This window comes from Heliconius melpomene, chromosome 1 (genome assembly GCF_056956725.1).
Source record: "Heliconius melpomene rosina isolate 202511_hmr_F chromosome 1, ASM5695672v1, whole genome shotgun sequence".
NCBI classification, from domain to species: domain Eukaryota; kingdom Metazoa; phylum Arthropoda; class Insecta; order Lepidoptera; family Nymphalidae; genus Heliconius; species Heliconius melpomene.
In genome coordinates, this window is record NC_140389.1 from 4,404,796 (window position 1) to 4,427,572 (window position 22,777).

At 33.7% G+C, this 22,777-nt stretch overlaps 1 protein-coding gene across 4 annotated transcripts in view; it reads left to right on the forward strand.

Moving 5' to 3' along the window:
- LOC146541014 (uncharacterized) overlaps nt 1-22,777 on the forward strand; it is an 89,309-nt gene that overhangs the window by 53,298 nt on the left and 13,234 nt on the right. For 3 of the 4 annotated variants that reach the window (XM_085189173.1, XM_085189165.1, XM_085189156.1), the window contains 11 exons: nt 2,234-2,316; nt 2,769-2,942; nt 3,612-3,755; nt 3,958-4,832; nt 6,664-6,769; nt 7,363-7,483; nt 7,921-8,872; nt 9,210-9,409; nt 9,967-10,095; nt 10,420-11,597; nt 11,725-12,070. In XM_085189173.1, coding sequence (XP_085045299.1) covers nt 2,234-2,316; nt 2,769-2,942; nt 3,612-3,755; nt 3,958-4,832; nt 6,664-6,769; nt 7,363-7,483; nt 7,921-8,872; nt 9,210-9,409; nt 9,967-10,095; nt 10,420-11,597; nt 11,725-12,070 — 4,308 coding nt within the window. Of the gene's footprint in view, nt 1-2,233; nt 2,317-2,768; nt 2,943-3,611; nt 3,756-3,957; nt 4,833-5,653; nt 6,267-6,663; nt 6,770-7,362; nt 7,484-7,920; nt 8,873-9,209; nt 9,410-9,966; nt 10,096-10,419; nt 11,598-11,724; nt 12,071-22,777 lie in introns of those variants that run through there. The other variant, XM_085189181.1, reaches the window with a different exon arrangement.

A 22,777-nucleotide genomic window follows, 5' to 3' on the forward strand; every position in this document is an offset into this window, starting at 1 on the left:
AAAAATCTTGGATAACCTATCTGAAAGCATAAAGTAATTTAGTTTCACAACCAAATTCCATCACCATGAATTAAGTTGACTTAATAGTATTCTCTGAGAGTGGATTCAAATTCTTAAAATTTTTATAGGTTTTCAACATAATTGTTGTTAAAGATTTTATCAATAAGAATCCCGTTTAAATGAATTGCCCAAAGAAATGTTATTTAAAGATATAAGTACCAACTTCCTGATGCGAAAGCGGAATTTGCTGAACAATGTCAGACGCCTTATTATATGGACATTCGAAGTATTTATAAAGTATAGTACGATCGTCGAGTTGTGGCCGCCCTAAAGTTAGGTTTTCTGAACATCATCACTTGCGCTCATAGCGCATCCTTCAGTCGGTAAGGAAATAATCAGAAGAAAAAACGGCCAAGACTCGCTGACCGTACTGTATTTTAACGTAGATGCCATTTACGGAACGAACAAGTTTTTACGCGATACCCCCGTTTTCTCCGAAACCAATTCAATGACGCGATAAATAATTGATTTTAGGTTGACTGATTTTAAAATGAGTAGTAAATTTGTTTTATTTGGTATTTTTATCTTCTCTTGTAATTTGTAAAGTAAGACGAAAACTCTGTGACAAATCACTCCGAGCGTCTTCATTTTTCGGAGTAGAGACTGATGTTGAGTTATGGAATCTAAAATAATATTTTCTTTTTGGTTTACTAACCAGAAGATTTATATTTTAAATAAAAAAACTACATTTTTTATATATTCAGATGTACATACTTCTATAAATTCGTTTGAGAAGCATTCCTTTTCGGGGCTACCCATCACTTAAAATCGTAAAATATATTTACAAAAATAAATGTTAAAAATTGCAAAAAAAACTGACTTTAAACAACGCACTAAAAAGTAAAAAAATAATTTAACACAAATTAAAACGTACCTACTTTGATTTTGTTAAACAAAAATAATTAAAAAAATTAACGTCCGATCCCCACTCGACGACGAAATATTTATTTAAATTTATATATTCGTTTCTTCGCTCTGGTATCGAAGCAAAGTGCGGCGTTCAGTTCCGCTACTCAACACAAAATGCCTTCTGAATTTGGCCTAAAATGGGTAACGGAGTGTCTTAACACTAGGTTCCCTCTGTCTTGCTGACAGCATGTAGTTGATAAAAAAATTAAGTAAAAGTCCTTAATTAGTGATGAATTTGGTGTTTCTAGCGTCACAGAAATATCTACAACAGATGCACGTGAGGCGTCGTCGCACGCCACATGCCATATTATTATTTATATCCTGCTATCTTTTTTTTTTTGCTTTAATGTCAATTTACCAGATTTATTGGAAATGAATTTCGTTTTATTTAATGGTCGTTAAATATTATTTATGATCCTAAAGTATTCGTACAGAGTAGTTATAAATAATATTTGATTTTTAATTCTTTAATACTTCTTTATTTTTACAATAGTTTTAGTACCCAATGCTAAGGAAACGAAAAATGGAAAATAGAAAAAAGTGATTCTAAATTTTTTTTACAGCAAGGGTACATGTGATGGTTAATTCGGAAAGTATACAGATGATAAACAACTATCGCGAATACTAAATATTTTTTTGGAAGATATAATTATATTAACAAAACAAACATATTTTGAAGTCGGTTAAGCTTAAAACATTTTAAGTCTAGCGCACCTAAACAAATTTTGCGAGCGAAACTAACAAAGGATCTGAAAATAGACTTCCTGTGAGTTCACGTTTCCGCACGCCCGCCTAGGTTCTGTTTTATTGTGTGCCTAAGTACTAATAAAGTAAGGTAAAGATTTATAACGGCGTTAAGTTATGCTTATATAAGTGCTTATCTCATTATAGCAGTCATATAAAAGAATACATAAAGGGTTATAGGTTTAAATCCTGCGTTATCTACATCATAATTGTGTAAAATACTACAAACGTATTAGATATTTTTCTTTCAAAACATTTTCAACAACAAAGTTGAATTCAATTCAAAAGTTTAAATAACAAGCTTTACTAAATTTTTTGTATGTTAAGAAAACATCTAAAAAAACACTTTTAGTTTCACGCGTTGAGTAGCGGAAGCCACCGTCTTGTTATTATAGGCGGAAAATGAAAATTATTCGTTCCCCTGAGTGGAAATTGAACCCATACCCGTTGCGTTTACAACGATACACAAACGTAAAACGCTGGTTACATTATATTCAAAACAATGTTTGTTTATTTCCAGGGTGGCGACTAACACTCCGCACCTCGTCAGCCTCGGGACGGGTCGTCTCAGCACCGCTGTTACGTTACATCCTATTAAACAAGGTAAGCCTCATACAATAAGTATATACCTATAGCTATTTAATATTCGTGACATTGTATTTTAAGAGGCGTAACTCAACTGCGCGCTTTGTCTTGTTACCAGAGTGGGGAAATTAAAATTATTTATTCTCCGGTGTGGGTGTACCTATATTGTCAGACGTTTAAGATATTTGAAGTAATTATTATAATATTAGCATCTTACGAGGGCTCGTAGCACATATCAGATGCAGAAGTAGTCGGTTTGAATTTGAGGCATATATTAGAGCTTTCTGCAGTTGGATTGTAAATTGTGTTGGTTTGAATACCTACTTGAGACTTGCGGCGTTGAGATCCGCAACTCATCATTTAATGTCTCGACAATTCGGCGGAATATGAGGAACTGAGTGCGTTAACATTAGGTTCCCTCTGCCTACGTAACTATGTGGTGTGTTAAATTACCTTTATTTTATTTCCAGGTCGAGTAACAATAGGTTCTGACCCAACATGCGACATCTACGTAGTGGGAACGGGGGTGGCCAACGTGCATTGTAGAGTGGAGAATTCCCATGGCGTCGTTACCCTTTACCCTATAAGTGGTACTACGCTACTCGATGGCTTACCGGTGGAGAAACCTACCAGGTTGTCGCAAGGTATGATGATGATATATTGAAGTAATTTATTTTGCAAAGTATTTTTTTTTATTTATTGAATATTGAAATTAGAACAAAATTACAAATTAGCTTTATATACTACATAGTCGTTTGTATACATTGTGGGGTTGAAACACCATAAAAAGTAAGAGCTGTGTGAAAAATCTATATAAGTCCCTCTTATGGCCGGTAATGCACTTGTCAACAGTTTATAGCTCAACCGTAAACATCGACAGTATAATTATATGAGGTTACTTTTATAATAGGCCATTAGTAATATCGTTATGTTAAAATGTCTGCGGTTACTCTGGAGGTTTTATTCCATGTATGAAAAATAGCGTATGGTTTGTCATGTATGGTTATTTTTCGGCACACTTGTATGAAATAATTGAAATTAACTATTTTCCATATAAGTGCGTGTAAAAATTGCTTACTTCATTTGAGGGTAAATAAAGGTATTTGAGGGAAAAAAGTAATAGATTTTTTTTTTTGACGCAATACATCTAGATATAGGTGTTTTGAAAGGGCAATAAAATAAAAACAAAATTGGAAAATATTCCCTAGATTTCCTTTAGCTTATCCTGCCATATGAGGAATCGCGGCGTGAAAGTGAAAAAAAAATTAAATATAAAATATCTTATTAATTTTCAATTTTTATCTAATTTCCAGGCAGCATGTTAACAATAGGTCGATCGAACTATTTACGTTTCAACCATCCTGAAGAAGCTAAGCTCATGAAGTCAGTACTACCTTCCGGGCACGTGTCGATGGCGCCTATACAGTTTACGCCTAACGAACAGTGCTTGCCGACTGGTAATTTTGTTTTAGCTATTGTAACTGATATTACATATATTATTACATTTAAAATTTGTTATAAGAAATAAGTATTTCTTTAGAAACATAAATTAGACTGATAACTTCACACTCTGGCATATGATAATATTTAAAATAGTAATTTATTCAGTAGGTGTATATAAGAATTTGTCAACATTAACAAATTTTATTATAATTACAGGATACGTCAACCATCACTCGGACCCAACGAACCAATGTTACCAAAACATACAAAAAATATACAAAGACAACTCACTATCACAACTGGACCATGAACTAGATATGACGTTAAAAGAAATGTCCAGAAAAAAACCCCCAGTAGCTCCGAGAAAGCCTTATAAAGATGACACAGATTCAAATTCAGATCAAGAAGGCAGACCCAAAATAGGCAGCATTATGGCCAAAGTATCTAAATTCGAATATTATGCGAAACAACAAAAAAATGTGGGTCGAAGTCAATTTTATACGACTAATGAAATTGAAATATCTCCTAAAGTGTTCAGCTCGAATTCCCTAACAGTCAACACACCGGCAAAAGATGTTTTGGGTAATCGTAATATACCAAATTATATGAATAAGAAACAAGAACAGAAAATGATTATGTTGAACGAAAATAATAGTTTAGATCCTAAAAACTGTTCCTACGCAAATGTTGCCATACGAAATAAAACCAAAATCGATGATATAGTTCGAAATTTTGATGATAACTCAAGAAACGATGTTAAATTACCAAAAAAAGTTAACAACGACCAACAAAGTAGGCCAGATAATAATATATATGGTAAAATTAACATAGATCGCAAGGATTGCAAGAATGATTCTAGCAAGAATAACTTGGAAAGCAAGACTGAATCTAGCAAAAATAATTTGGATAGCAAGACTGAATCTAGCAAGAATAATTTGAATATGGATTTAAGTGAATATGGACGTTTGTGTGGTGTGGGTAAAGTTGTGTGTTTGCCTTCGCCGGCTTTTGATAGGAACCCGCAGTATTCGCCGGTTTATGCGAATTGTCAATATGATAGGAGTATTGAAGCTGAAAGTATGAGGATCAAGGTAAGACTAATTTGTTTTTTTTCCTTAATCTTAGAATTAATTCTTATCTTAGACGTTATTTAATAATAGTTTGTAACAATATTTTGGATTTGGCTGACAAACAAACTACTATTAAAATAAATTGCAGCGACGATATAAATAAAAAAAAACAGCCACGTTCTTCCTGTATATAATAAAATAATGATAAACATTAAAATATGCCGTCTACGTGATAACATAATCGTCAGATCAACATTTATTGAATCAAAACTGATAACGGTTTTAATTGTGAAGAGTTACAACAATAGAAATTGTTATATCTAAAGATAACATGACGTCGAGATAAATACAAATAGTACGATGCGGTTATACTGCGGCAAGACAGTTGGACAGAACTCGTGGCGGCTAAAATACTTAAAAAACTCAAAATTATTATGATTAAATAGTGTTTATTTGTTATGTGACGTGGGAGTGTTTTTGTGGCGAAAAATTACACTTAAAATAATTATATTTAAATAGATATTGTTTATAAGCGACGTGATATCTTTTTTTAAAAAATAATATCGATTTTTTTGTGAGAAAAATGAATGGAAAATTATTTTGCGTTAGTGCCTAGTATTTTTTAAAACATTGCATAGATATTTTTGTTAACATAATGTAAACATTTACATTTTAATTTAATAGTTTTGCAATGTTGTTCGTTTATTACTTTGTGTGACAAAACAGAGGTGAAGTAACAAAATTGTATTATTTTATTTGTGTTTTTATCATTATGAAAATCATTGATATTTCTTAATGTTGCTTTTTTTTTATTTTACTCAGGTCACAGATTAAACATATCTATTTAACTTTAAATCAAATGTATTATTAATAAGTGCTAAGTAAATAATTATTAACAAAGTGAATTAGTGCAAAATGACTCCAAAATCATCGAAAACAAACAAGGGCTATTCCCGCAAACGTCTCCTAAAACTATTCGTAGCGAATCTCAAAAAGAATACTTTAGCTCTAAAAGACTTGAAAAACTCCTTCGAAACAAAATGCCATGTGAGAGAGAACATAGATAAAGTAAACGAAATCGCGACCTCAGTAAACGAAAAACTCGAAATTGTTCACAAATTACGAAACGATATAAAAATATACAGAACAATAAATACAATATTGACAAATCATTATATAAACGAAACTAGAAACCATGAAAATACAATCGACGTGAAAATAATAAAATTGGAAAAACAAATTTTACAATCATATGACAATTTAAGAAATGACATTAATTCCAAGATGGCTAATATGTGTATTGCCAGTGAGAAAAATATTTCGGCGCCAATACAAAATAATAATGTTATTATGGTTGGCAACGACTTGAAAGTTAACCAGTTTAATGATTTGTATGTGAAGAATCAGATGTATAATACAATAATTAGGAAAATCGATAAGTTATTTTGCGGTTTGGTAAGTTTATTCGATTAGTTGAGTTGATGACAATTGTGTGGTGTAATTGTGTTGAAATGGTTTATTATATCATGTTATAATACTGCGGTTACAGTACATTATGTTATGTTCATATTAATACTTTATATGTGCATTTTTTTTAAAGTACAAAATCTAGGTCAATTGAATTTAACTTCGAATACTCTTAAACGAGCTTAAAAACTTATAAAAAATATATTTTACATAAGCTCTTCGTATCTGGCCATACTATATATATTTTTTGCTTTTAGTTTAATACAATAAAATTGAAATTACTATTGGTTACCAGCTATTTACTCAATAAATGATAAACGTGAATATAACAGTCAAGTTTAAAACATAAAACTTATCAATAATTTATATGATAAAATATTTTTAGGCTTACCAAGATAGGATAAAGGAGGAAGAACAAAAAGAAGCGGAAACGGCTCGTTTGGAGGAAATACTCAATATGTGCGCCGAATACGAGAGGCAGATAACTTCTGGTAAGGTTTTTATTTTTTTATTAAGCGCATCCATAGCAGGCGCAGTAAGATAACGACTAACTATGTAATAAACACGATGGTCGTTGATTCGATTCCCACTCGGTGATCTAAATGAACTTTGATGTAACAAGGCAGGGCGTTCCACCGCACAAGCCGCACTCGTTTTCAATCACATCGATCGATCGATCGATTGCCGACTTGAATTCAAACCCACAATCATTATGTATACAGAAAAAATCGAACTTGCTACCAGTGTTTGTAAAAATATTATTTTTTGTAGTAATCATCATTATTATTTTTAATATATCAGTATAATTAATTAGAGTAGGTTATCTTATAGTACATCGACCGATTTAAGTATTTTGTTTCTGTGTTTTTTGTTATTGTTTTTCTTATTTTTTAAATGTCGATTATTTAAATACCTTACTTATTATCTTACTACAAATTTTATAAGTACTATAATTATTGTATCAGAGCATTCCTTTATAAAACTATACATTTATTGATAAGCAACTCATTTTATCTCTTCATAGGCTTAACAAGAAATTCCTAATGGAAATAATTAATATATATTTTTTTATTTTACATTTTAGGTGTACCAATAACACCTACAGAAAAAAGGCCCCACAATAAAATTATTACGAACGGATCGTTACCGAGGAGTGTCGCAGCGAATAATCCAAATTTTGTACAAACTAACGACGGATATTATAAGTAAGAGAGTTTTTCAGTTATTTAAAACAGTTTTATACTTGTCGAAGATTAGATAAGAAAGAGTTGTGATACTCTAGTGTTGTTTTTCTCTCTTCAAGTAATCTTATTAAGATATATTGAGTCTTAAAAAATAATTTAAAATTATTATCATTTAATACTAAGAAATTGTTCTCATGTATCATTCAAAATGAAAAATCACAAACAAATAATACACAATGTTGTTTACATGTTGATTCTAATTTATTCCAGGCTTAACTTTGTCGCATTATATATTTTCTTTTGCTTGCTATGTTTTTTCAAATTAATAGTATTGTATTGTATTTATTTTAATACTTAAGGTTATAAATAGAAACTATAAAAACTAAATGATTACATACATTGTTATCAGTTATTTACATTTTTTTTATTCTTTAAGTAAAATAATATTTTTCTTACAGGTTTGATACTAGTCACAACAGATCTTTAAACCAATCTCTTAACTACGAAAACTTTGATACATCTCAAACTAATTCAGAAACATTAACTCCTGAAGTCACTATATCTGAAAATAATTACGAAAATATAGGCAGAATGGACGAAATTGGCATACCGATATTCGATGAGCCTAGAAACGATCTATCTAGTCCAATTATGATAAGAAAATTACAAAGTCAAAATCATAACATATCACCTGTAGGAAGTCCGTACGAAAATGTATATTTCAAAAATAATCTAGGCTTTAAACCTAAGTCGCCTAACACACAAAGTCCAAGAACAAGGATAAAAACAACTTTCGCACATAAAAATTTACCGTCTCCACAGTATTTTATATTCCCAACTCCTTCACCAGTTGAAAATACGACGAAACCTAATTTTGACATTTCATCTAATAATGAAAATATAGATATTACAGAAACTAATAGAGAAGTCAAAATAAGTGGTATCGAAAAGCAATTAAGTCTCGAAGAAGAAATACCAATGATTGACGATGATTTGACAAATGAATTAGAGTTTAGATATTCTAAAATAATATCCGACAAAAATGACGAAATTAGTGAAAATATTGAAATAAATGATCAAACTGATAATATTGAAACTTTAACTAAAAATAAAAGTTTTGATGACGTCAAAAAAGAATTAATGGCTGATATACCGGAGTTAGAAGAATTTGAGAAAGATTTAAAACAAAATAATCGTAATAGTTTAATAAGAGATATTAGTGATGACATAAAGAAAATTGATAATGAAGTTGACTCCATAGGTAGTGCAATTTTAGATGAAAATCTAGATGAATTAAAATCTAGATTCGAAAATTTGAAAGAAGAAAGGAGGAAATTGGTAGCAGAAATACATGAAATCAAATGTAAAATGACTGAAATTAGATCACAAGAGGACGATATCTTAAGAGAAGTATGTATTTATTATTTTCTTTTAGTACATTAAATTCACGCTTAACAAGATAGTTGTTGTACAATATTCTTTGATTTTAAAAGTGCCTATAATTTTTTATTTTTATATTACTAATTTTATCAAACATTTAAATAAAACTCATCTATTTACTTTTTTTAAATTTTAACATCGTAATTATTTCTTTTAAATAATTAATGTAAATTTTGTGTATATAATTTACTTTGTATATCATTTTAACTATTACGTAGTTATTAAAGTACTACAACACAAAAAAATTGAAAATAATATTATTTATAAAATAAAATTATTAACTAATAATAATATTCGTTTTTTATAGTTGGAAATGGAAAAAGCCCTAATCAAAGGCGGATACGATTCAGAAATAGCCATCCTAAACATAGAACAGAAGAAAAGGTCCGATTTAACAGATAAAACCAAATCTATTGAAAGGGAAATAAAACAACTAATAGAAAAACAAAAAGCGCGGCAAAATGAAATGAAAGATCGTGTTGAAGTTGCTACTAAGAAAATTGAAAGGTACATTTTATTTCACATTTGTTTTAATTTCACACAGTATCCTGCAGGAAGCTGGGTATGCAGAGGGAACTTACTGTTGAGAGTTACAATTCTTTAATTTTAGTCCGAATTTAAGACACCATGTGTTAAATATAAATAACAAAAAAAGAGAATTATATAAGATTAATAAAAATAATTCCTACTTCCAAATGAGGATCAAACCCACAAACATCGTGTTTACAGTCAGACATTACCTCAACTGCGATATATTGGTCCCTAGATATTAGCTTAAGATATGTTGTTATGATTGTAACTTAATTAGTAGTGATAATGAGTAGATTTCTTAAGTAAATTGAACTTATTTAATTATATTAAAACTAGCTACAAACAGACAGCTTCGTCCTCTTAACTTATTGTTAAATCTTTACATAAATTATTTTTACGTTTGCTTATATATTACTATAAAATTTAATCTAAATCCGTTCAGTACTTTTTGCGTCAAAGTGGAACAAACATTACATGATAATAATATTAGTAAGAAGAAGATTATAATTAAATGATACTTTAATGTCATACAGAATTGAAAAGGATTTAAAAGAAAATAAAGCCACGTTAGAAGAATTGCAAAATGCTCAAGACATATTGGACAACGAAACGAAAATATTTGAAGATCTAGAGTTTCAACATTTGGAAGAAGAGTCAGAATTGTAAGTGATTATTGACACGCTGTATCCTGCATATAGGAATGGCAGAGCCAACCTAGTATTAAGACACTCCGTTTCTCACACACCAATTTTTGAGTCTGAATGAAGCTTTGCCTTGTGTTAATTGAGTTGAGATTAATTTCGTGAGAGTATTTTTTTTATATGTTGTTATATGATGCAAAGTAACGTAAAATAATCAAACGATCTATTAAATGTTCTTGACTGTAATTTATATTTGGTGATGTTTATTTTGTATTCTTATATATTTATGTGACAATAATAGCCTCGATAATTGCTTAATAAAATTCAATTTATTTTCCCTTATAGATTAGCAAATAGAGAAGCCTTAGATAACGAAGTAACGTTATTAACTAAAAAAATTGAACTTCAAAAAGAAAGAATACTCACGTTAAAGTGTGAAGCAAACGTTAATTTAACATCCGCGTTAGAAGAAACTAAAGTATTGCAAGCAGAATACGTTAAACTTCTAAATCACGTTGAACATTTAACTGGAAAAGTACAGATAATAGAAAAAGAAATAAAGCCTATTATTACAAAGTTAAACGATATAGAAAGAACTCAATCGCCCGATAGTGCGTTTTATACTGACCAAACCAGAGCAAAATCAGGAGAATTCGGTTATTCCCCACAAAATTCAGATAGTGATGACTTAGATATTGCAAAAATATCCAATTTTGAAAGTCATAATAAGATGCTAAAAGATAAATTCAATTCTATAGATCAAATGTCGCAATCCATGATAGTTGATATTGAAAGGCGGGTGACTGATTTGGATGATCCAATCGAAATTGATAGCAGTCCTTCAAAATCTTCTAATTCTTCGAAAGAAAAGAAAGGCTTCTGGGAAAGAAATTTCGATTCGTTAAAACGTAAAAATAAAGATAAAAAGAAAATCGAGACTAAAGTAGATATAATGTCACAGAGCCTTAACGAAAATATATTTTACAATGAAAATATAGAAGTGGATACGTCATTTGATAAGTTTAACAGCCTTAGAAATTCTAAAAAGAAAGATAAAAAAGAAAATGGCCCGATAAAAAGTAATTCGTCCTCAAAAATACCAACATTTGCCGCTTTAGGAAAGATTATTAAAAAAGATTCATTAAAAAGAAAAGATAGTAAAAACGAGGAAGACTCAAAGAACAGATATATAAAAAATAAACCAGTTCTAACAGATAATAAATATGTCAAATCAAAATCTCTATCACCAGATAAAACAGATACGATTAAAGAAGAAAACGAAAATTTTAAAGAATTCAAAGTTTTACATAGAAAGAGCTGTGGAGACGAACCGAATGTTCGAGAATATTCTAAAATAACGGATTCTGGAAAGATACCGTCACAAGACGATATAGATAGGATATCTAAAATAACTTTGGATGCACCTATTTTGTCCAGCGATGATGTAAATTCTTTAGGGAAGAGAACGCTAGATAGCTTAATGGAGATTGAACGCAAACGAATTGAAATGTTAGAAGAAAAAGGTAAGCACACTGTATTTTTATAATCGATAGTGATAACTAGCTAACGTGTTAGTTATTTAAGAAGATGCATGTAAAAACATATAAATCTAATTACATTACAATAACTAAACAATAATATTTATTTAAGGTTGTCAAGTAATAGAAAACGAACGTGAGAAAATATCCGAATTGAAACGACGCGTCCAAGATGAGACCAAGAAGCTCTGGGACCAGCGCAATAAGGGCAAGACCGACAGCTGTCAGATGTCGAACGCCAGTCAGGTGTCACACGTTACCCAACTGTCAAATGTCAGCCAAGTCTCCCACGTCAGCCAACTGTCAAACGTCAGTCAACTGTCTAACATCAGCCAGCTGTCAAATGTCAGTCAGCTGTCAGATTTTGACAGCACCGTGGAGAGCGCGAAAATGTTTGGCGCCATAGAAGACAGTTTTGATGAATTCAACATGACCAACTCTACAATTTATGATGAGAGGTTAGTTTAATTTGTTTTTTTACTTATTTTTATTTTTCACGTGCGCTTACGCGTGGAGATATCAAGCTGAAATTTAAATGAAACAATCAGGTCTATTGTCCCTTGGAGTTAGCTAAATTTGCAAATTTTCAAAACTCGCAAGCAAATAAATACCTACAGGGAACTTCCGTTGAAATCAGAATCTTGAAATTTGAAATTTCCCAGTGAACCAACAATCCTGAAATTGGTACAGAAGCCCCCCCAATGCACGAGTTTCAAGATTATGTAATATGTGCTACAAATATGTAGAAGAATAATATTATAGAGCCTATATGAATTATATAAAATAAAATTAAATATTATTTAATAATAAAATAAAAGTAATCTTTCAATCTCATTTTTGAATATAAAATCGTATACGTATCATTATCTACGCTTTTCTTCCTGGGGTGTTTCGTTTTAAACGTTTATGCCAGAATAACTATGGGGATATCTGTTCACAGCCACAAAAATAATGTGTTGCCAACATACGAGTATAACTAGTATATGATATTAAATGCTTATTATTTTTTCATACATAGTATTTATTCAAAAATTACATAACAAAAACATAATAAAAACAAAATGTAAATTTTAAGGAAAGTACTATTTTAAGTAAATCATGTATATAAATAAATATTCATTATGAATATGTCATATGCTTAATATTCAAAGCAATGGTGCATTAAATGGGCACACTTCATGCTTATATAGAAAAGAGAAACGCTTTCCATTTTCCGAAAGTTATTTGTGTTTTATTTACATTGACACTTTCAACCTGAATACCATAAGTCAATGACGTAGTGAAATATTTTTTTCTATAATGTATGATAATTTACATACAATTCATTTGCTAATAAAATGGAAAAAAATCTTTTTCAAGGCTATTTTTGTTTTATATTTTGTAATAACGTTAACGTTGCTATAGCTATTTAATCTTATCGTTCAAAATCCTAAATGAACGATAGAAATAACATAAATAGATAACAAATATAATATACAAGCTAAATTAGGGAAAACCTAGGATTTTCACATAATACCTGTAGTACGTTAAAATCGTTACTTCGAGTGGATCTACGAGTATACACACGAACCAAGTATTTCGATTTCCAAATTCATCTTACTGGTATTTGTAAAATGTAATGATATCTTTATGAGAAAAAGTTCTTTATCTTTCGCGTTTATCGAATATGTTTAACATAGGCAGAGGGAACCTAGCGTTCCTTACTTTCCGCCAAATTTTTGAAATATTGCGTGTTGACTGACGGAGATGTACTATGTTTACCTTTTCGTTTCGTTTCTTTGTTTACCAAAACAAAGGACAGCGAAAATTCACTCGCCTGAATAATCGTACCCAAAACGGAAGTGTTTACAGTAGTACGGCGTTTATACAATAATTAATTTGATTCAAGAGAAATTTAATACGTATATTAATAGGGGGTAAACCCCTAGCGGGGTACGCTTTGTCAACTCTTACGCCTCGTCCACTGTCTTCAACCTATTCATACGTGCTTTCCAGGGGGTCTTCATGATTTTTGCGTTCCTTCAGTATCATACCGGATGTTCGAAGGTGAACTGAGGTCTCCCCCTGGCTCTTACCACTTATATATATTGTATATATACAGTAAGAATTAAATCTAATAAGTTATTACAGCGCCCATGATAAAAGTTCAGTTTAATACCATTGTCAATACATTAGGTAATCTACTGATAGGTTATCAGACGCTAGTCGAGTCGCGGACGCGTAGCGAGTAACGCCACTTTGCGGTTCATATAAATAAAAGTGATTTTATTAGTTATTTCTTTTTAAATATTTATATTCTTATTTATTATGTGTTTTAAAATATTTAATTTTCAGTAAAAAGTGATGTTTTTCATGTGTATATTGTATTAATGTGATAATATTGTAATTTGTAATTCAATATCGCAGAACCTACGTGTAAAGTTCAAGGCGTTTTTAATATTTTTTTTTGCATAGTCTGTTGTAAGACAAAAGTATGCAAATTACGATTTTGTTTTATTTTGGAGGTTAATTTAGTTAATGATTTGTTTATATTCCACAAGTCCACATATTGTTAAGTAGGAAGAGTGGCAAATTAGTATCGATTAGGGATTGCGTATTAGAGGGGGGGGGACCCAACGTCCCTCCAACTTTGTATGTAGAGACTGTTTGTGTTAGATTTAAATACAAAACGGACGTAAAAAATAGTCAACATTTTAAACACCAAAACATATATAATTTCGTTTTTAAAACGTCTCAACTCTATCGACTCGGTTGCTTAAATTATATACTTGATATTGTTTCTTTAAAATAAACTGTGTTTGTAATGTTTTTATAAAAAGAGTTTTGTTGAGACCTCGAATAATTTCCGAGTTAACGTTTTTTTACATTAATTACCTTGCCGTTTATAATGGTTTTATTTTTGTATGGCAGAGGTTACTTAATATGTTATTTATTGTTCTTAAAATGTTTATATACATAGGTAGGTGAACATTGATGAACGAGTGATCACTGGGTGTCTAGAACCTCTCTCAACTCCGAGATCGATCTTGAGATGCCGTTTTCATTTATACATCTCAGAGTTGAGAGAGATTTATAAATACAGGTCTCAGATCTCTTAATTTTGACACGATTTTAGACATACATATATCTCAAGTATTTAGTAAATATTGTTTTATTGAACTTTAAAATACAATAGACAAATACCTACGATACTTTAATATGTAAATAAATACTTATTTTCAAGTACATATGTTTAGAAAAATGATGAGTAATAAAATTACTAAGTATTTCCGTTTCAACGGTATAAGCACGATTTATTACTATGATTCAATATACCTACAACATTACAAACAATCAATTATTCTTAAGCAAACTTTGATCTTAAAAATACGAGTCGGTCGTCTGGAGATTCTCTTCTCCTTTCTCCACTTTTTTAGGCTTGGCGTTTAATTTTTAATATGCCATCTATCATCATATATCGTTTAATTATCATGAACCCAAAAATATATATAATAATATTTTTCATATTTTTGTATGTTCGTCTGTGCGTTTATGCACGCTAATCTGAGAATCTTCCTAACATATACAAGTATATTTGTCGTTATTATATTAAGGCAAACTTCCTTTAATATTTGTGTTGTTTCATTTAAATCAGGTTATAAATAAAAAAGTTATTTCAATATAAATATTTAGCTCTCTCTGGTAAATTAAATAATAAAATTATTTTTAACAATTTTGTCGAAACTTTATTTTTCCATGTATGGAACCTGCCTTTAATATGATAACATTATTTGACTTCAGGATCAGGATCGACCCCATGACCATCGCTTATATACTTCCAAGGGGTCTTAATTGATTATTCTTTAGCATATCGTCTCACCTCTGCTCTATATTAACTAATTCCCAGTCCATACAATAAACAATTGTTCCATTATATCTAATATTTCTTTGTCATTTAAATAACCTTGTCCTTTCATGTCTATAGTTTTCTTTGTTCTCTTGATATCAATTAAGCACAACTGTTAAGATCTATCGCTTATTGTAGAGTAATTAACCGACATTTTTTTTGTTTTATTTTCCTATTAAATTGATTATAATTTGTATTACTTTCGTAATTATCTTTGTATGTAAAAATATTGTATAAGAGTATAAGAAAAACGTATAACCTATATCAGAAATATACTCGAAATATTTTCATGGTTATATCGCCAAAGATGTTAGTGAAAATTTTACTGACGCCTGATAGAAGCTGCAGCTGTATTCTGGATACAGCATGGTAGGCAGAAGGAACCCAATATTGAAAAACTCCGATGCCCAAATTTCGCCTAATTTTCGAAACATTGCGTGTTAAATGGCGGAATTCTACGCTTTGTCTTTTTACTAGAGGAATGAAATGAAAATAATTCATTCCGGCTGGGAATGGAGTGCACAACTGTTACTTAGAGTTGCTGTGCAAGTGCGCCACGAAGGCTTTATTAATTTCTTTTAAATTTTTTGTCAAAAATTTAGTTTCATCTTTTGACTTTATAAATATACTCGCAGCCCGCTCACGGTTTCACCCGCGTGAACTATGTTATTATTAATTTCTGTCTCCATGACTACTTCCTAGTGACGTTATGCAAAATTTGAGACTCCTAGCATTTGTAGTAACGAAGTTTCATACAAACTTTCCACCTCAAAAACAGCCCCTTAGAAGTCGAATATTGCAAATTCCCGTCTTAGCGAGCACCTACGTCCTATAAGTAACTCCTATGCAAAATTTGAAATTCCCAGCACTTGTAGTTTCTGAGATTTCGTGACGAGTGAGTGACCTTTCGATTTTATATATATAAATTACTTCATAATAACTTAAATCTATAAACTTAATAATTCTTCGTCGTAAATAAAACACTATTTCCAGATATTTTTTTATATATGTCGGAGTCGGGTGGATTTCCCTCGCACATAGTTTTTGAGTACCCGATCTACTGTGGGCTTCAGTGGATAATGTTGGCATGAGTAAACACAATTTGTGATATTACGAATTAATTACAACACCGTAACCAATTCACAAGAAAGCAGCTATCGCTATCCCAGTAGGTAGATACACAGCACGGAACGCGGGACAGTTTCAGTGTCGTCTGCACCGGCTGACCGCCAAACACAAAGTGAGTCGACGTCCGTCGGCCACGCCTCGAGTCGACTCGCCTCGACTCGCCCCTTCCATACCGATGCCTAACACTAACTCTGTCGAGCGCCAACAGATGGCGCTGGCGTTCCGGAACCACCTCAGTACTACAAATTCCGACACGGCCATCCTGCTAGCACACGTCCTCGTGTGTTGGTTAGCCTAGAAGATAAAGCTACAACAGTACCTCGTACCGCTCGGCCAACCTACACCAGAACCTTACCAACCAACTTCCAGAATCGTACATTAGAATTGTAATACACGTACACTAGTAATTACACTAATAATTGTATACCAGAACCTTATACCTGAACTTTATACCTGAACCTTTTACCTGAACCTTTTACCTGAACCTTTTACCTGAACCTTTTACCTGAACCTTTTACCTGAACCTTTTACCTGAACCTTATACCTGGACCTTATACCAGGACCTTATACCAGGACCTTATACCAGGACAACTTGACACCAGAACAACTCGACACCAGATCAATTCGACACCAGATCAACTCGACACTACAATTTGACACTAATCTGGATCATAATTGTAACTAATCACTACACACAAATACCACAGCCATGTACCATCGACATCATCATAACCAAAACTTCACTTTACTTTACTTCACTTTACTTCAGCAACAAGTTACAACCAAGTTAACAGAAACCTCCGAGTAAAGACCTCTAACGCCACGGCTCTCTAGCCGAACAGCAATCACATTGCTCTCTCACATCTCAATACGCATATGCATCGAGTGGATCGCCCGTGTACGTCACCTCTGCGACAACACGCTACGGTCTCTACAGACCACGACCTCAGTACGGACGAAAACCTCTCAATACGCATATCCACCACGTGGATAGCCCGTGTATGTCACACCTGCGACAACACGCTACGGTCTCTACAGACCACGACCTCAGTACGGTCGAAAACCTCTCAATACGCATATCCACCGCGTGGATAGCCCGTGTATGTCACACCTGCGACAACACGCTACGGCCTCTACAGACCACGACCTCCGCCAGAGTTAAACGCACACCGCGCACAGACGGACTACTTGAGTTGCCCCAAGAGATACCGATTTCTACCGGGCTACGACTACGAAATAACTACTGGTACGGTCGAACACATTACGGCCGATAGAACCATTTACTCGAGTCTCTCTAACTACTTAAGCTTGAACACCATCATTATCATCAACAACATTATAAATTACACATTGATTTCGTCGGGTACATGACTTGCTGGCATTTTCTTCAACCTATCGTGAGCAAATTTGTACGTTACAAGACGTTTACAATTTACAGAACCAAAACTTTAACAATCTTAAATGAACCTTTAAATTTTGAATCGAATTTTTACATTTATTACCTTTACAATATTAACAATACGCCAACAGAAAACTTACTTACTTTCGTTTTTGTCATATCAAAACGGGACCTACCATATTCCGCACACTTCGTAATAATGTCTGATGCTACTTAACGAATTTCGTCTATGTCAACGTCAGTCTATACCTCACTACTACACATCAATGATACAAATCAATGATACACACCAATGATACACATCAAAGATACACATCAAAGACACACACCATTGACACACATCAACGACAAATCAATGACGCACATCAATGATACACATCAATGACACACATCAATGATACACACCACCGATACACATCAATGATAACGGTATCGCGACTATTAAAAGCTACCGGTTCATCGTACAATTTATTGCGAGTTGTACTCTCCTATAGATTCTTGCCACAACCTATTGCCACCGCTAGTCTTAAACGTTGTCAACATGGGACTTTAACACACTTCTGACGCGCCTTACCTGCCTGTTAGCACGAGGTAAACCCGCCGCCGTGAGATGCCAACCAATGTCTACTAGTGAAACCACCACCAATAAAACATCTTCCCTGGTCAGCAATGATGCGAGTTGGAGCCCCAAACAAAGCCCCAAGTCACCTCGTGAACACTCCAAGAGTCAATGCCTGCCGCATGAAACAAAAAAACACACTTCGCGAACGCGCCTGTCAGAATGAAAATGTACTCTTTCTTATCGTTTCACTGCTGAGCCTACCCGCCACGTCTAAACGAACCGTATGGCACGGCATCATTACCTTAGGGATCAGATGCAGCCCAGCTTGAACCCTGCCTGAGTGAGATTTCACGACCCTACAAGCAACGCAGTCATCCACAAATCCTCCAGCACGCCATGAAATGTTCCGGAAACCAACAAAAGTCAAAAAGCTTTTCAATAGTCCCCTCAGCCTTGAGACGAACAACAGATACACAACTGACGGAAATATGAAGCGAATCTGACAAACTGCCACAACTGAACTGAACGGACTGACTGAACTGGCGGCAGAGACCTGACCAGCCTCCACTACCAACCCCAAGAACTTCACCCTCGTCCTGAGGAAGGAACACTTCTCTAGGTTCAAAGAGAAACCAGCACTCGTCACAGCCTCCATCCATCCATTAGCCTTTTAAGGTCCACTGCTGGACATAGGCCTCCCCCAATGCTCGCCACTCCGTCCGGTCTTGCGCCCTTTGAATCCAGCGGGTTCCCGCTGTCTTCTTCACAGCCTCGAACACTGCATTAAGTTCTCCCATACTGGACCTGAACTGGACATTCAAAATGTCATCAAAATACACCACCGCGCAATCGCGAACCAAATCACCCAACGCGATCACAATTGTCCTCTGAAAAACCGAAATTGAACTCTTCAGACTAAGGCATAGTCAAGAATTCAAACTGCCCTTCAGCCGTTATGAAAGCAGTACTCTCTATAGAATTTTCGTTTACCGGGATCAAAGAAAAACCGCTTGCGCCATCGAGTTTCAAGAAATAATTAGCACCCTGAAACCGTGAAATTTGATCAGTAATCAATGGAAGCGGATAACTGTCCGGGATGGTATTATTGTTAAACTCACTATAGTCAATATGGATACGATCTGAACGTCATACTTCTTTACTAATAAAGCTGGACTTTCGAAAGGAGAACAGCTCGGCCTAATGATATTCACGTGTAACCGTTCTTTAACTCTGTCACGTATAATGTCACGTTCATCCGCCGACATTCTATATGGACGCCGCTGTACTGTGCGATTCGAACCAACTCGAACATTCGAACCAATACTAGAGTCGTTGGAATACCAACTATGAAAAATTCTGAATATCGACCTAAGGTTTCTAAAAGTTTCAATGGGTCACTACAGGTCAGTAATGTCAGCTGAGATGTCAGTCAAAGTCAACTCACTCACACTATCGCTATATACATAAAGATTCCCGTCAAACAAAATGTCAGTCAGTATGTTTACTGTAAAACCCTAATTTAAAATCTCGCGACAACAATATCCCAAGAGGGCAATCGTTAATCACTATACAACACAGAATGTGTCCGGTACTGTATACTCGTGTTTGACCAATACCGGTCATAGTAACAACATTACTAAACCGTCGACCACTAAATTTAACATTTAAAAAGTTTCTTTAACCAACGAAAATTCAGCACCAGAATCGTAAACGAAACAAATCAGTTCACCTTTGTCCTGTACCCTACCCTTTGGAGGTTGGACGCTGCATACGTACACACGCCGCTTCGTCCACACACCGCTCACCGCGCGCTGCGCCGTCCCCGTTACTGTTGCTCGGTCCGCCGCCGTCTTCGCTTGTACACCGGACGGCGATATGACCCGGTGTGCCACACTAGACCCGCTTGACTCAACGTTGAAGATACAGGTGTTCGTACCGTCGCAACGATAGGCTTGCTTCTGCATTCCGCTCACTTATGGCCAGCCATTTTTCCGCAGCTCATACACTTCAGTGTCGTTAACGCTATACGTTAAAGCCGCGGGTCAGACTGTGATATGTGAACGAGTACAGTAGCCACAGCAACCTCTTTGTCCACGTCCTTCCAGTGATTTGTGAGGGTGGTAGCCTGTCATACTCTCATATGCTATTTGAGACAGCCACGTAGATGCTTCACCTTCCTGTGCCTTACTTATAGCCAGCTCGAGTTGACCGCCACTCGAGGGTTTTGCGAAAAGCACAAGTCAGCCGTTGTGCACAACCATCTCGCGTCCGTGTCTTCTTTGTCAGGATCATAAGTGGGTAACCACATATACCTCCCTGAGTTAGCCTCGGTTTATACAGGGTTTCGAACATAGCACGCCAGTGGTTATCTCCATTGTTCTCTGTGCCAACACCGATCGCACTTCTGATGTCGGAGTCGGGTGGATTTCCCTCGCACATAGTTTTTGAGTACCCGATCTACTGTGGGCTTCAGTGGATAATGTTGGCATGAGTAAACACAATTTGTGATATTACGAATTAATTACAACACCGTAACCAATTCACAAGAAAGCAGCTATCGCTATCCCAGTAGGTAGATACACAGCACGGAACGCGGGACAGTTTCAGTGTCGTCTGCACCGGCTGACCGCCAAACACAAAGTGAGTCGACGTCCGTCGGCCACGCCTCGAGTCGACTCGCCTCGACTCGCCCCTTCCATACCGATGCCTAACACTAACTCTGTCGAGCGCCAACAGATGGCGCTGGCGTTCCGGAACCACCTCAGTACTACAAATTCCGACATATATAATAAAACTTAATGTCTTTATAAATGTATAGTGCTCGTAAATCTCTTTGTTAGTAATCACATTCACGTGCATATGTATGACACAGTTATGAGTAACAATCAAGACGACCTTATACGATTTGATTTTTTCATTTTTTTTATATTTCTTTATATTTTAACTTTTTCATAATCATGATGATGATATATTTCTAGTATTTTCGGGGTAGTCTGAAAAAAATGTATTATAGTACTTTATTCGTTACTCAGGCCTGTAAAATATAGTTTTTGATCGATCTAAGTAAAATGTAGGACGAGCTTAGAACTTATATTTTTTAAATATAATAAATATTCTAACTGAGACAATTATAAATTAGACATTCAAGTACTTACAGCAGAGTTTGACATTAAAAAAAATAACTGTATTTAAAATTATAATAATTTAAGAATTTTTCTATTTATATATACATGCCATATATAGTATTACATTACAATTTTTTAGATTGTTTTTGCATGTTAGGTCTATGTCATGTTATCTTAACTGATAACATAAAATCGCTTACACGAACTAGCCTAATGTAGCATTGTTATGAACTAAATAGTTATTTTGGTTAGGTTAAATTAAACTGGACTTTTGGTTCTATTATTATTAACGTCAGGGTCTTAAGAGTACTTTTATTCTTCACTGACATTGACGTCAAACATGTCTGATTGCTCCCGATGGCCGTAGCTTCAAATTTCATTCTTTATTTTTGATTTATAATAATAGCTACACTTATTTCTTCTTCGGGGTCATCGCGGTTTAATGAGACAGCTTTTAACAATGCGATGGTTGTAGGTTTGATTCCCATCCGGAAGGGATGACAAGGAATGACAAAGCGCAGCGTTAAGCTTCAACACTCACCAAAACAACAACAATCACCAATAATCTCGAAAATTTTGAAACTTCAGGGTTTTCGAATCTATTCCGCATTTTTTACAATTCATTTTTAGTAATTAAAAAGATCTTCAATATTTAATGTTTCTTTTGACACTAATGTATTTTAAATAGGCGTAAAAAGGTTTTCCACCAATTTAATATACAAGAAATACATGCGTAAAATAGTAAATGATAATTCAAGATTTTTTTTATTGATTCAAAAACTGGAACGCATCTACTATGTAACACTAGATCACATTCATTCCATACCGTCCTCAGATGATGTTTTATTTGTTAAACTTATGCTCTATGGATGTACCAGTTGAGAACAATTTACTCTTATGATGATGATGATAGATATTCAAGCCAATTGTAATAGTTTGTTGTAGTGATGTACATTGTACATATAAATCAAAGTGGCTATCGACCGAGTTTTATTATTTAAGAACTAGCGAATAATGAAAAAGCAAGGCCAATAATATAGTTTTCTTACTTTTTTTAAATAGATA